This window comes from Leguminivora glycinivorella, chromosome 3 (genome assembly GCF_023078275.1).
Source record: "Leguminivora glycinivorella isolate SPB_JAAS2020 chromosome 3, LegGlyc_1.1, whole genome shotgun sequence".
In the NCBI taxonomy this organism is placed as follows: domain Eukaryota; kingdom Metazoa; phylum Arthropoda; class Insecta; order Lepidoptera; family Tortricidae; genus Leguminivora; species Leguminivora glycinivorella.
The window spans coordinates 25,436,736-25,452,131 of NC_062973.1; the positions used below are offsets into that span (position 1 = coordinate 25,436,736).

The 15,396-nt window shown below is 37.7% G+C and overlaps 1 protein-coding gene across 1 annotated transcript; it reads right to left on the reverse strand.

The window, feature by feature from the left end:
* Nucleotides 1-1,071: 1,071 nt before the first annotated feature.
* LOC125242737 (membrane alanyl aminopeptidase-like) lies at nt 1,072-15,075 on the reverse strand. The gene is made up of 16 exons (XM_048151657.1): nt 14,942-15,075; nt 14,346-14,592; nt 13,245-13,531; nt 12,611-12,766; nt 11,403-11,720; nt 11,028-11,211; nt 10,310-10,548; nt 9,677-9,860; nt 8,967-9,156; nt 7,887-7,987; nt 7,359-7,538; nt 6,370-6,554; nt 3,692-3,859; nt 3,195-3,335; nt 2,813-2,888; nt 1,072-2,199 (listed from the first exon to the last, which is right to left on the reverse strand). The coding sequence occupies exons 2-16, from the start codon at nt 14,586-14,588 to the stop codon at nt 1,990-1,992; spliced, it is 2,862 nt and encodes a 953-aa protein (XP_048007614.1). The 5' UTR covers nt 14,589-14,592; nt 14,942-15,075; the 3' UTR covers nt 1,072-1,989.
* Between the last annotated feature and the right edge of the window lie 321 nt (nt 15,076-15,396).

Below are 15,396 nucleotides of genomic sequence, written 5' to 3' on the forward strand. Positions count from 1 at the left end.
GACAACACTGATTGTCGCATGTGTGGCGAAGAGGAAGAGACCGTCAGACATCTAATGTGTGAATGTCACGCCCTCGCCAGACAAAGAATGAAGAACTTTGGAGCAGGCTACCTGGTACCAAAGGACTTCAAAGAGCTACCCATGAGCCTTATCATCCGATACGTGGAGACGGTCGAGAAGCTCCTGAATAGCTGAAGGATCTTAGGATCGTAGGGGGTAATTGCACAAAAGATCCCGATGGGTCGAAGTGTATCCGTAAGGGCCCCCCGCAGATTTAAGATAATGTCGGTTTACTTTAAGTCAATATGACTAGGGCAAGCTAGAACCATATCGTTCTACCCTAAAGGTAAATTCAATTACTCATATGGCAGTCATTTCGACATAAGAAACTATGACCTGGGTGGCCGAGAGGATACAGGCATCTGCCGCGATCGCTGAGTACGCTGGTTCGATTCCAGCGGCCTTAGACATTTATTTTTCATACTTATGTGTAATTTATTTCAGTTTTAAAAATTAAATATTTGGACATATTACTGGGTATGGCAGAGTATCAGAAACCTAACAAAGTCTAACATAAAAAAGACATGAGAGAATTTTGTAAAGCTCGGTAAGATTTAAAAAAAATTAAGTTAGGTTTAAGTTTTTAAAATTTAGTTTTAGTTTCGTTGTTCAAGTAGGTATGAATTCAAAGTATTCTGATATATTTATAAATCAAGTATTCTAGTATATTTTTGTCTAGTACATCCATACTAATATTAGAAATGGGAAAGTGTGTGTGTCTGTTTGTTTGTCCGTCTTTCACGGCAAAACAGAGCGACGAATTGACGTGATTTTTTAAGTGGAGATAGTTGAAGGGATGAATAGTGACATAGGCTACTTTCTGTCTCTTTCTAAAGCGAGCGAAGCCGCGGGCAGAAGCTAGCATATTATATTTTAATATAAAGTCACCCTACCACATTTCTATATCTATCTGTATGTCTGTAAGTATGTTTGCGATACACTTAAAACTACTGAACTTTTCAATGTGGTTCTCAGGTACGACACAAATAGTCATAAATAAAACAATCAGTATATATCAAAATAAATACTTTATTGCACAACAGATTAACAACTTTTATTAACTTTCAAAAAGTTTGTAGTGCAGTACAGCTATTATAAAAATACAAAAGTAAAAAGTACAAATGCATCTTAGGTACAATTAATACTACTTTTATGGTTTTGTTTGAGTTGTTTATTTTGGTATCTTATTACGCATGTTCATAGGCTTCGTAACATAGTTGAAGTCTTGAAATCCGTGTTAGTAGAGTCAACATCAAATATTTTAGCCAACGTGGCCAAATAGTTCATCACAGTAACTACGAGTATTTGATGCTGTACCTACTTTCTTTTCCTAGCAATAATAATGAATCTAAAGGTTTATGTAGACTGCAAGGTATTCCCATATGACATGTTACATCCGGAGTTGAAATACACTTAGGGCCAGTTGTATCAACCACTGTTAACAGACACATCAACGTCAAGCAGCAGAAGTCTATGAAATTTCCCATCAAAAAAAATGCCAATGCTAACTTCGGACAGACGGTTTGGTACAACCGACCCTTAATCCATGTAATGAAATGTAATATCGCGTTCATATAGCACGGTCTGGGCTGAAGCGATGGAGCTGTCTACTACTTATGGTAACTTCTAGTATTTTCGTAAGAATGAATGGGAAAAATCTCTGGTTTGGGACACAGCTTATTGGCGTAGTAGGAGGCTTAACAGCCCCTCAACAGAGTTACCAGAGATGCGACCAGCAACAACACGCTAGGGATGGCGATGGCTTCAGAGTGCAGACCCTCTAACAGCGCTGATGATCGTGTGAGCACGGTCTGTACCCCACTGAATGCTGGCGAGACCTGAAGCGATGGAGCTGATGTCTACTACTTATGGTAACTTCTAGTATTTTCGTAAGAACTGATGGGAAAAATCTCTGGTTTGGGGAACAGCTTATTGGCGTAGTAGGAGGCTTAACAGCCCCTCAACAGAGTTACTAGAGATGCGACCAGCAACAAGACGCTGGGTATAGATGAAGGCGTTGATGATGGTGTCAGCACGGTCTGTGCCCCACTGCATGCTAGTGCGAGCTGAAGCGATCGAGCTGATGCCGACGCTGTATTCGGGGATGGACGCCTGGTTGGCGTGCAGCCATTCTTCCATCTGAAAGAAAAAGGACAATGATTGCAAGAAGTCTTTCATGTCACAATGGTTACGGCTAAGGGCTCTCTTAGTATACTGACCCCGTAGCCGAATGGCATTTTTCCAACGCGAAACGAAAATGAAACGCCGCGAAAGGTAGTCTATCTCTGTCACGTCAATATGCAAGAGCGATAGAGATAGATATATACTAGCGTTTCGTTTCATAAGCGTTTGTGCCATTCGGCTACGCACGCTGATTTGTGTGTATTGATCAGGCTTGCATATAGTTTTATGGCCACGGCATAGTGAGACATCTACTATTGTTAGTGTTTGTAGAACAGGGTACAATAGTTCTTGTAATAAACTACGCAACTATTGTATCCTGAGGGATGGGACAAAATAACAGCAAAAAATAATTGATCTACCGTACTAGTATATAAGTGTCGAGATGCAGTTTTATCTATGTCTATTGTCTTCTATGTGCCAATATTTTTAATATTTTCATTTCAGTAATGTTTACCTTAAAAGTTTCCCTTTCGATTTTCCGCATTTAAATCGCAATTCACAGAAAATCGAAGTAAAGTACCGTATTCAAGGTGACATTAAAGTATCTCAAGAGGGTTATTGTACTTACCTCGTTGAGGCCTTCTTCGTTCAAGTAGCCAGCGAGATTGGAAAGTATGCTGTTGAACCACGCAGGGAGCATCACGCTGTAAAATAGAAGCCAAATTGAAAATATTTACAGTACATGTGGTGCTACTTTCTCGCACTCGAATCGGCTCTAGTCTACTAAAAATCGGTATGAAACGCATACAAATGCCTCATCGTCGCTGTACACATGTTCATATAACCACAGAATATATAATATTACAAATATAACGAGCGATTTATGTTTAGCAAAATCCGATTCCCCATCGACATGTTTGGAGAGACCCTCAGTCTGCACATCACTAATATAAAATTTTGTTTCATAAGTTGATGTTTGTAATCTCTTTGTAATAATATAAGTAACTTACGCTCTTCTGACGTCATCAATTCTTTCCTTAAGGAACTCGAGGGCGATGTTGGCGTTTTCTCGGTTGCCCATGTACAGGAAAGTGAAGGCGTTCACGCGATCCTGGGCTTTGACGTCATCGGTGAGGATCTTCTCTAGCATTCTGAAATTAAACATTACAGAGAGTCACAATTTATCAAGAATGATTGATTGAAGTGTTATGTACAAAAGAGTATAGGCGAACATAAAGCTCACAGGAAGCCGGTGTACTTTTAGTGCGTTATCACATTATCCGATTCGATATCGGATGTCGGAAGGATTTCAAAAAAATCCAAGATGGCGCCTGTAATGTATGGAATATCGGTCCTACATCCGATTTCTACTAAAGTCCTTACTTTTTAACAGCTAGTCTCTCATCCTTAGTGCACCCAAGAGCCCGAAGCATAGCGACACTGTCGCCCTAGATGTTGGAGTTGATGCGTCGCTGGTACAAGAAACAAGGTTTACTTAAGTCCTTACTCTTTAACAGCTCCCTCATCCTTAGTACACCCAAGAGCTCGCAACATAGCGACACTGTCGCCCTGGTTGTTGGAGTTGATTCGCCGCTGGTACAAGAAGTTCCAATCCTCGTAGTTGCCGGCGCGGAGACCCTCGCAGAACACGTGGCGACGGAGGTTCGGGTTCACGCTGGAAGAGAAAATCGAATAGATGTTTGAGCAAGAAGGATGCAAAATCTTAATTGATCTGTGAGATTAATAACATCGTTAGACGTCTCTGTTTGATGAAAAAAAAATTAAGCAATTTATCATTATCAAAAGACATTTTGTTATGCCGCAGGTATTCGATGACAATTGTTCGATGATTTGCATATGCTTGTATTCCGTGCCTACAGCAGTTAGAGTGCCTAAGGATATTAGGTCCTAACATTTCAATGTGCCTCTTTATTATGTACTTATACCTACGACAAAGTCGGATTGTATAATAAAGAACCGCCGCATTACAAAACGGCTATGGGAAATGGAACTGGCCCTGTTTTGATAACGGCTAGCCCTAATGTAAAGGCGGATTATATGATCCGGCTGCGACATAAATATGTATTAGAGATATTGCAATGAATTGCACTACGATGAGTAGATTCTAACTAATAATGGAATCGTTAATTGAAATGATATCACCGTTTTATGGAATAATAAGTGCTATTAGAATACTACTTTACCTGCATAAGAATACAACAATAACCACAAATATGACCCTTATATCTATACAAATAAAAAAGGTAAGTTCATTGTAGTTAAGTCTTTATTGAACGGTGAATAAAACGTTTATATGTCAAGTGGGCTTACATGAAGCGATCGTCAATTAGTTGAAATGGAACGGTTAAGTGGTTAAAAGCGCGTCTATAGTGAATCAGGTACAATTATATTGTGACAGTATAATGAATTAATTATGTTAGTAATTAATGTTTATCTTTTACAAATACACACTTTCAGAAATTTCTTCGGCCTAATTGATGGCGCAGCCCTACCCAATCCTTCCTAATTTCCCTGTTTTGTTGATAGCGTGATATGCATTTGTAATTGTAACTATCTTTTTGTAAATAACTATTTTACCATTAATGATCATCTTATTAGTAGTTTAGCTGAGTAATGTTTAGTAGAATAAGCGCGGAAATTTAATCGAAAGGCAACACATATACATGCCATACCTGGGCCATTTTTTTTTTCAAAATTGTCCACTCCACTTTTTTTTTGGAATTGGAAAATTTTATGTGTTTTCCACTCAGAAATGCGAGCTCTTTCAATCCTAATAGGAGAAAAAAAGTATCCCAAGGTTTTTTTCCCATTCCGTTACCATTTTTTCATACATTTTGTATGGCGGTAACGGAATGGAAGGTTCGAAAAAATGTATGGAAATCTTGGGACATTTTTTTTCTCCTATCAGGATCAAAAGAGCTCTCGATTCTGAGTATGAATCGCGTAAAAAATACCCATGTTACAAAAAAAGTGGGGTGGACAACTTTGAAAAAAAAAAATGGCCCGCCTAATAATACGTTTCGTAAAACCTAATGCAACGCATAATAATCGCTTTATCTTTGCAATTCCGAGACGAGAATATGTTGCCCTTAACTCCTCGTCTAATATAAAAATAAGCATGAGCAATCCTAATAGACGAAATATTATATCTCCATATTGGGGGTAAATTTAATAGTTAAATCCCTTCACCTAGATTAATGCTCCACATCCTTTTCACTGAATTTCCCGGCCGATATTGAGGCATTACCCCTGATTGGTATTACAGCGGCCATTTTGTAAATAGCCCGTGGTCACGCGAACTGACCGCTTGGATTTATTAGGGGTAGTGCGAACATGTTTACTGATAGTGTGTATGGGTAAGCCTATTGCAATGATATTGCGCAATGCGCATAGTTTGATTCGAAGTGTGTGGGTACAGTCAAGTGCAAATTATGTACCTATCGAAAAAATCGTTCCATAAGGTACAACTACGCTCTTATTACACCGGACTAAGATGCTATGGGACATCAATGGGACAATATTATTTTTGAGTAAGATGCGTACACATATTTTTACACTTGACTGTACGTAAGTACCTGAATTAATTATGATCAGATTAAAATATAGGAACTTTGTGCTAATTACATTTAGGAGATACATATAAAAGTTTCTGGAATAAGGTTATCACATTTTTTTATTATTTTGTTTTTTTTTCGAGTGTATCATCATTTTAGTCTTAGCACATAAATATTCAGACGTTTGGCCTCTTTATTTTTAACGCCTACAATATTGGTACCGAGCAGTTGTGCATTTAGCAGCATTACAAGTTTAGTTGCAATTTGTCCACCGATTCTCGTAAAATGTTGTCGATTCTATGACTAAATATTTTGTTGAAATGTATTACCGTCTATTATGGTGGTAAAACCATGGTGCGTTTACTGTGATAAGTATTATATCGCCAGGTTTACACAGAACCATTAGTTTCCAATGTGGTTATAGTCACCACTTCAAAAATAATGTGAAAGCATTCTTGTTTGCTCCGCTTCTTTTTGATCCTTTAAACAGCATTGAGAACTCGTTTCCGGGTCCTGGTGAGAGGATGGTGGCGGTAGAAGATCACGACGTTCAGAAAAATGTGCAAAAGTTTCTGTAAGTGGATTTTTTGTCTTCACCGTTTTCACTTACCTGGCGCCACTATTCTTAAATGCGGTCCACTTCTCCTGTGCGTTTTTGACACAGCCCTCATGTCCGATGGAGCAGGCGAAGGATAGCACGAAGAATCGGTTCAGGGTCGTGGTGAGGAATTCACTGGGGAGCACTTCGTAGCCCAGGTCGGAAACCACGGAGTCCAGGAAGATGTACATGAATTGCTGTTGGGAATTAATTTCAATCAATTATTTCGGAAAAAATCCATAGTGTTAGTGCACGTAGCTTTAAACGTATTATGTTAGTTACATCTAAAGTACTCGAAACCGACGAGCGTGTATGAGAAACGTTATGAAAGTGTGTGAAGCGAAAGTGGTTTGTCAGGATCGTAGTAAATGGAAATCCGTCATCTCTGCCTACCCCTCTGGGAAACAGGCGTGATTGTATGTATTTATCTAAAACTAAACTATACCTCATAAATACACTTGGCCTCTGGATGCCATATTTACACTATCCTGGTGCTTCCAGAAAGCACAAGCAGGAGATTCTAATACTAATCGCACAAGGCTATTGGAACAGTCTTGCACGCGACGCATCAGGGGCGCAGTTCTTTTGCATATTATAGCACCGAAACAACTTGAATTTTGTGTGAAAGTATAATCATTAATCTATTTTAAAGGTGATTTTGGCATTGCGCCTTGTAAGTCAAAGCGCACCAATGTAACACAACGGTGCCCATAATATCAAAGCGCCCAAAGACTTTGGACGAAGCTATATTAATCACATAAGCAATCGAACGTTTTAATAGCAAAGGAGGAGAACGGGTAGAAATACGTGCTATATAGCTCCATACAGCTGGCAAATGAAGTATTCTATTCCTTACCCTCAAGGCTGGATACCAAACAGTGGTCCTCTTCCATCAAACGTCAAAATTTGTAAGCCAAGGGCCTTTATCAAAGAAGGGGATATTGAAATGGAGGTCTATACTTATGTACTTAATAAAGGAGCTAATTGGTACAGATACATACGTCATAGGTCTCCTGCCTTGATGGCAAATGCAGCAATCTGTTTCTCAACCAACGGAAGCCGGTAACAGCCGGGTACCACACGTAGTAGTTGGTTTCCTCCTTCAAGAAGTCTAGCACTTGCAAGCCGAGAGCGTAGGTCATGCGTTCAGAGCGCATCAGACTGAACACGTCGTCGACGATCTAAAATGAATAATGATTGTTTAATTAACAATAACAGTCCAGCGGGTTTGATTCGTGATATCATTTAACATAGTAGCAGCTTTTCACCAGCTGGAATAGAAAAGAAATATTGTAGTACCTTTAGGAAGACAACTACCATAATTAGATTTGAGCAGAGTGGATTCAAGCAAACACATGGTTGAATAAAACTGCAATGATCAAATAAGATGACGGAAGATAGAGGGGAATGGAAGAGGAAAACAATGTTGCACCGACATAACGTGGGATAAGGGTAGGAGGAAGAAGAATTAAATAAGAACATGTTTTATCTTAGACTACGCAAAAAAGATAAGTATAAACTTAGCTTACTTGAGCTCTGTTTAGGTAATGGATGGAGTTGATGTCAGCCTTCAGGGCGGCTGCCAGCAACTGCCAGTTGTTCGTGTCGTAGTTGACTCTGTAGATACCAGCTGGAAACAAATTCGTCAAGCATAAGTTATAGAATTAACAGAAGCTGGATTTGATGAAACCACAAACGAAAGAAAAGATTACAATAATCAAGAAAAAAAAATAACTGGCGAAAAGGAAATATGTGCAGCGCCATATTTCCTTTTCGCCTGATACTTTAGGTTTCAGTTTAAGCTGGTAGTGTGAGAAATGGAACTATCAAGGATATCTCTTATATGTAAAATAGGTACTGGTAGATAAAGTAAACTAGAAAACAATATTTACAATAAAAGTTTTGAATGATTCACGGTTATTTTCATTAGACTTGTATTGACCGGGATATAGACCGTGATTACCTTTTAGTTTGTTTGGAGGGTAGATCGCGCGCTGTCTACGCAACTTTGACATCCACTTTGATCATGATGCATGCAACTGCGTCGAAATATCGGGAGCTCGACAAAAATCAAAAAGGTAATCACGGTATATATCCCGGTCAATATAAGTCTAATAATACTTACACTTCATTTTGCGACACAAGTGATAATTGGCGTTTATTTTATTAAGGCTATTTACTGCTGCGCAATTAATTAATAACAACTAAGATTGATGTCGAAGGAGGGTAGATCGCGCGCTGTCTACGCAACTTTGACATCCACTTTGATCATGATGCATGCAACTGCGTCGAAATATCGGGAGCTCGACAAAAATCAAAAAGGTAATCACGGTATATATCCCGGTCAATATAAGTCTAATAATACTTACACTTCATTTTGCGACACAAGTGATAATTGGCGTTTATTTTATTAAGGCTATTTACTGCTGCGCAATTAATTAATAACAACTAAGATTGAGAGATCGCTCTTAAACGATAAGACCGCCTGTTTTTACTTCTGTTTAATTGTTTTTTGTTTTTTGTGCATTACTTGTAAACTATGTGAGGTGTGCATTAAAGAGTATTGTACCAAAAGTTTGCAGCTACGTAGGTAAACATGATTTACAAACCTTTCTGCTGAACATTGAATATGACCCACTCTTCTACACCGGCTGTCTTCTGTACAGTGTCGGTTTTGCCTGTCATGATACGCGAGGGTCGCAAGTTGTTGAAGTTCGGGTTGCTACCGGTGGTCCAGGTCAGGGGCAGTGGCCAGACTTGCTCAGTTTGGGTGGCTGTGGCGCTGATGAAGAAACGTTCCTGGAATTATAAGGATTTGAAAGTTAAAATTCTAAACAAGGTTGACTGGGAACTTCTAGATTTGTAGATATCTACGTATATGTTTAATTTAAGATAATATCGCCAAGCTTTCTTTAAAATATTAGTGGCCCTATTATACCGTCTTGACGCTTCTCTGTATCTCATATCTAGGAATCCTGTTTCTTAGATCGATAATGATGGCTGTCACCATATTCAAGTGGTGTTGTGCATGTTAATATTCAGTACCTACCAACTATTCAAATATTGCATGAAATCCTAAGGCTCTAAGATGACCTATCGTTTAAAGCTATCATCTACAATCAATACCGTCACGTTCTGGCAAATATGAAAGCATGAGGTCCTTTTCAACCCCCGGCGCAAAAACGACGGGGTGTTATAAGTTTGACGTGTATTTCTGTCTGTTTGTCTGTCTGTCTCTGTGTGTGTGTGTGATTTGGGGGTTTTTTCAAAATTTTGTGGTTAGGTTAGTTCCAAAAAGCCTCGTCTTCTGATTACATACCTGGCTTAAACTGATGACTCCAGTATCCGTGTTGACGGCAACATCAAGCACTGGGTATCCCGGCTCATCCACCCAATATTTCATGAAACCCTCGACGTTCACGTTGCTGACGCTGGTGTTGTCTTCTTGCACGGCGCGGGCGAAAGCTTGGTAGAGATGCTCAGGGAATGCGTGTTCGTAAGACCTACATAAAAAAGATTAGACTGGACTGCAGAAAAAGACAGAACCTTGAAGTAATCAAATACAAAAAAGGGAAATGCGGAAGAAAAAAATAATCAAATGTAAAAGCAACACGGTCTAATGTAAAAACAAAAGTCTCAAAGAAAATTTGTTAGTTTATCCATCACCGTGCTAGGATAGGATTACAATAAAACTGCTTCACCCGCGGCTTCACTCGCGTTAGAAAAAGACAAAAAGTATCCTATGTCACTCTCCATATCTTCAACTATTTCCACTTAAAAAATGACGTCAATTCGTCGCTCCGTTTTCCGTGAAAGGCGGACAAACAAACAGACACACACACTTTCCCATTTATAATATTAGTATGGATTCTATGTCAAGTTTTTCCACCTCATCGAGGCATCATTGTATCAAACTTTAACTTCACTATTAAATATTTTTCAAAATTCTCACCGATCTTCCAAGAAATAGTTCAATCCCTTTTTGAAAGTGTCCTCAGTGAACAAATACTTCAGCATCAGTAGGAACGTGGCACCCTTTGAGTAGCTGATGCCAGAGAAGTGGCCAGTGACTTCGGTCGGGCTATTGACGGTGTGCTGCAAGGCACGGGTGCCGGCAGAAGCGTCAGCAGATAAAGCTGACTGCACGTACATGATTATGAATTGGTCTGCGAGCTCCATTGATGGATCAACCTGAGTTTAAAAAAAATATTTAGTAAGTTGGAAAACAATGGTTTTACTAAAGCGTTGAAATATTATTCGAAAGATACAAATGGAATAGTTTGGAACAACACGTACAGTCACAATCTCAGCCATGGCTAAAGTCAAGTTAGTCAGTAAAATATGATCACATTATTTTTGAACAATCTGCTATGGGATATCTAAGACCAGGTATGATTGAACGCCAGATTCACATTTTTATGTCGTTTTATTTTGTGTTATGTTGAGTCACAATTTGTTTTATAGTTTATATATTCAGTGTAATGGCTTGCATTGTTTAATCACCCTAAAAAAGCATTGCATAAATCTTGACTATTTGTCAAAATAACTGATGGAGACTAACGATTACTAACGACAAAAAGTGCCTGTGCAATGAAGTGAAAACAATATATGCAATCCGTGACGGCTTGATATTATCCATATTATTCAAACCAGACGGAAGCTTAACTTACTCCATCCATGGCAAAATACTCGAAGTAACTGGCAAAGCCTTCGTTGATCCACACGTTGTCCCACCACCTGCAGGTGACCAGGTTGCCGAACCATTTGTGAGCCAGCTCGTGTGCTGTGATCGTTCCAATGTTCATCTTGTCCACTGCATTCGTCTCACCTTCTTCATACAGAAGACGCAGCTCCCTAAAACATTCGTAATACAAGAAAATTGTCTTTAATAGCAAACAATAGGCAATTTCATTAAGCTTGTCACAGTGGAAAAAATCTTTGCAGCAGGAGGTTGAGGCACTACTTATCAGCTAATTTTACATGTTGGTGGATAAAGTTTACTTTTAAAAAGCCCGAGATAAAAATATGTACCTATCCAGTCTTACCTATAACTTACGAATCCCCAATTTTCAGTAGCACCAGAAGCCCAGTCAGGCACAGCGATCTGGTCATTCTTCATGTCTTCTCCCATTTCATAGTAATCGATACCCAAGTATTCTTCCAGCCACTCAGTTATCGGTGGTCCGACTTCTAAAGCATACTCCCCTTGGCCGACAGCATTAGGTCTACCGAGGATCCGGTACGGTCTTTCTCTGTTGTTATTGTCAGCTAAGACGGTGAATTCTTCGCTGACGTGGAAGGTGACTAAGTAGGCCGGCATTCTGGGTGTTACGTGGAAGACTTCTCTGACACGGTCTCCGAGACTGCAAATGAAATAAAAGATAGTTTCAAATTAATTTTTTTTAGGGAAAAATGAATTAAGAAATTATACACTTTAGAATTGAAAAATCTACGTTTCTTTAGCTTGTTCTAACACAATTATTTTCAGTTTTCGTATCACATATTCACCTACCAGTATATTTTTCAAATATTTTCATCTTTTGACTTAGATAAAGTGTTTTGGCTTAAAATTCTGATAAATTGTTTAATCCCTATCAATATATTACTTATTGCAAAATAAGCGCGTTAGAAAACACGGTGAAACTAAAAATCAAAAGGTAATATTATTATGACTTCACCTTAACTCGTTGCAATAAGGTGAAAAAATGTACATATATTTATGAACTCGACTGTACCGACTCCAAAAATAATTGATTAGTTTATAATTTGTGTGTTTATACATATATTTAGGTTTAGGTAGGAAATCTAATCATAATATGTATTATTTTTTGCTTTTTAGTTTCTCCGTGTTTTTTTTTAAGACGGTTTTTTTAAAGTTTATTTATTTTTTGATTTTTAGTGGTTCCTATTGATATTATAAGTAGCAATCTGAATATGCGTACAGTAGTGAAAGAATGATCTTTTAACTCCTAACCATTGAGGAGTTGACCTTCCATTATCAGCTAGCCACATAAAATCATTACCATCAGGCGTAAATACTGATGTAGCTTTGAAAAATACACTAAAAACATTATATGTGCCCATAACATTTGAACAGTTCCCTCGATTTCTCCAAGATCCCATCATCAGATCCCGACTTGGTGCCAACGGGACCATCTCACCCGTACGATTAAAAAAAAATTGAAAACCGGTTCACGATTCTCGGAGATATCGAGTAACATACATACAAAAAAATAATTATTATTTTACTTACACCACGGTACTTGCGATCCTCATGTTGGAATAGGTTTCACCAAAGTGCATCGGCCTGGTGATCATCATCCTGAAGGTAGACTTGAAGCCAGGCTCGTCGAAAGATGGGAACACCTGCCTTGAGTTCACAGGCTGCAAGTGAGTAGCAGCATACCAGCTGTAAAAGTAAAATTTTTGGTGTAACAATTCTAATCTTGTCTTACAAAATAAATAGAAAGATAACAGATTTGAGTACCCAATAATTTTGTATTATGTTGATTTAAATGCAACTGAATTATCTGAACGTTCTATTTGGAAGGACTTTGACAGCAAATTCGTGATTATGAAGTTGAAAATAAAACCCTGCATCTTGCAGAATTGAAGCCCTACACCCCAGCAGAAGGTAACAGGATTTAAAGAAGAAGAAGATCTTGCAGAATTAACATAGATATATAATATTGTTTTCGGTTACCGCGATATTTACTCATGAAATAAAACTATGGAAACGGATTATATCGCGTATAATGAATTTACAATTCATCCCGACGTTTTGAACACTTTACAGCATTAGTGGTCAACGGGTGATATAATCCGTTTCCATAGTTTTTTTTTTCACAACTTAGATATAATTAAATTAATTATGTTCTAACACTCACTGAAGTTTTCCATCGCTGCCTGTGTAGCTGCCTCTAAAAACACCTCGAGAGAGAGGAGTCTCGTTGATATTACCAACGTAAACAATTTTCACAACATAAGTATTTCCATTGACTAAGGTAGTGTCGCCTCTGAGGTTTATCTTCAGGAAATGATATTCCCTGATTCTCTCAAAAGGTTGGGATTGATCTAACTCTACAGGTGATCCGGTACTATCGAAAAGGTCTACTGACACTATCGACCTTACATTTTCTTGCAGGGTGATGGAAGTCAGTCCATCTCGGATTGGCTGTAAAAAAAGTTTTAAATACCAAAGTCATTCATACGCATCGGTATTATGCATCATTTATGTAATGCGTGCTAAATTATAATAAATCATCGAAATTCATATCTGGCATCTAAATATTTTGCTTTGATTGATCGATCGTAAATAAGTTTATTTTATTTATGCTCCACCAAAGAAACATATACAAATGGCGGACTTAATGCCAAAAGGCATTCTCTACCAGTCAACCATTGGGTTAAACAGAGTACATGTTAAGTTACATGTTATTATTATAAATTATAAGTAGGTATCATTACCAGGGAGCGTACTTTTCATGCCGATGACATTAATCTGACGTCACGCTCCGTATAGGGTGATCCCAAATATTTTTATTGTAAATTATTAATCATTAGTCGTCAATCATTTTAATCGTGTACAAATTACTTCAAATACAGTAGTCCATTTACATGTGGCATAAATAATACCTACTTGAAATGTGAAACGTGAATAAAATTATTTGATTTGTTTTTATAAAAAAAATTAATTAAATAGTATTGTTAACAATACATAACAATAAATGCATAGAAAAGAGAATTCCTCTCTAACGTAAAGCACACCATCCTTCTTGCATTCATTACCACGCAAAGAAATTCATAACTTAAAATGATTGATGACTAATGATTAATAATTTACAATAAAACAATTTGTGATCACCCTATATGGAGCGTGACGTCAAATTGATGTCATCGGCACGAAAAGTACGCTCCCTGATCATTACAATAAAAAACAACTTTAATCACACGTTTTGTAATACAGTTAGTTTAATATCATATCATACCTTCAGCTCAAGGCTAACTTCTCCATCAAAGCTAAACGCTTCTTTACCTCCTTCATCTTCAAAGTAAGGGATAATTTCAACGTCGTAATGTATAGGATCGAAATCTTCAGGAATACGATAAATGGTTGGATCTACATCATCATTCCTGTAGAGGGATTCTTGGACCTCGATTACGTCAATGGGTAGCTCCGCGAAGGCCAACGCCAGGAGAGCTGGTACGATAACCAGCTTGAGGGCCGACATGATGCTGAAACAGATATTGTAAATCACGATACTGAACAACTAAAAAGCGGTTCTGATATTGCAAACGATTTGACTTATTATGATACTGAAGAAAATCATGACATCCATTTATACATTATATTAAAAAGCGTGTTAATAATTCCAATGACGGTACAGTCACCAGCAATAATATGTGACACAATAAAGGCCACAAGACACGATTTTATTTGTAAAACTATACAGACACTTAACATAATATGTTTGCAGCCTTCTTCAAAGAGTAAAGTATTAATTCAGGTTACTGTACATATATTTATTAATATTTATACATAGATGATCTACAATCTAAAACAACGAAATCAAAAAATACTTACACGTTACACCATTCGTCCGACCAATAATGGAATCAATTCAGTAAAAGGACTTAATGACTTGAATATGATAAAAGTTATTATCATTATCGGATTATGTAGATACGTACGTCTAAAATGTTGATAATGTAATGTTATCTGCTTGGATAAATTGAGGGTTTTTATTAGTTACTAATATTGTTGAAAAAATAAGTGGAAGAAGACAGCTCCATTGATATTTTTCAATTGATACATCTAAAACTGATAATTATATTATAATATTTAACAAATGACGGGTATGCCCCTTTTGCTTTTAATGCGTGTTCCGTTCGGTCAGTTTCTTTTGTTGCTCACGACACTGAATGGTTAATATTATAAAGGAGACCGTTTCATTTACAAAGACGCGTGCTCTAGTTCTTAATATCGTAATATTTGCGTCATCGTAAACGACACGATCTATCCCACTTCACACATTTGAT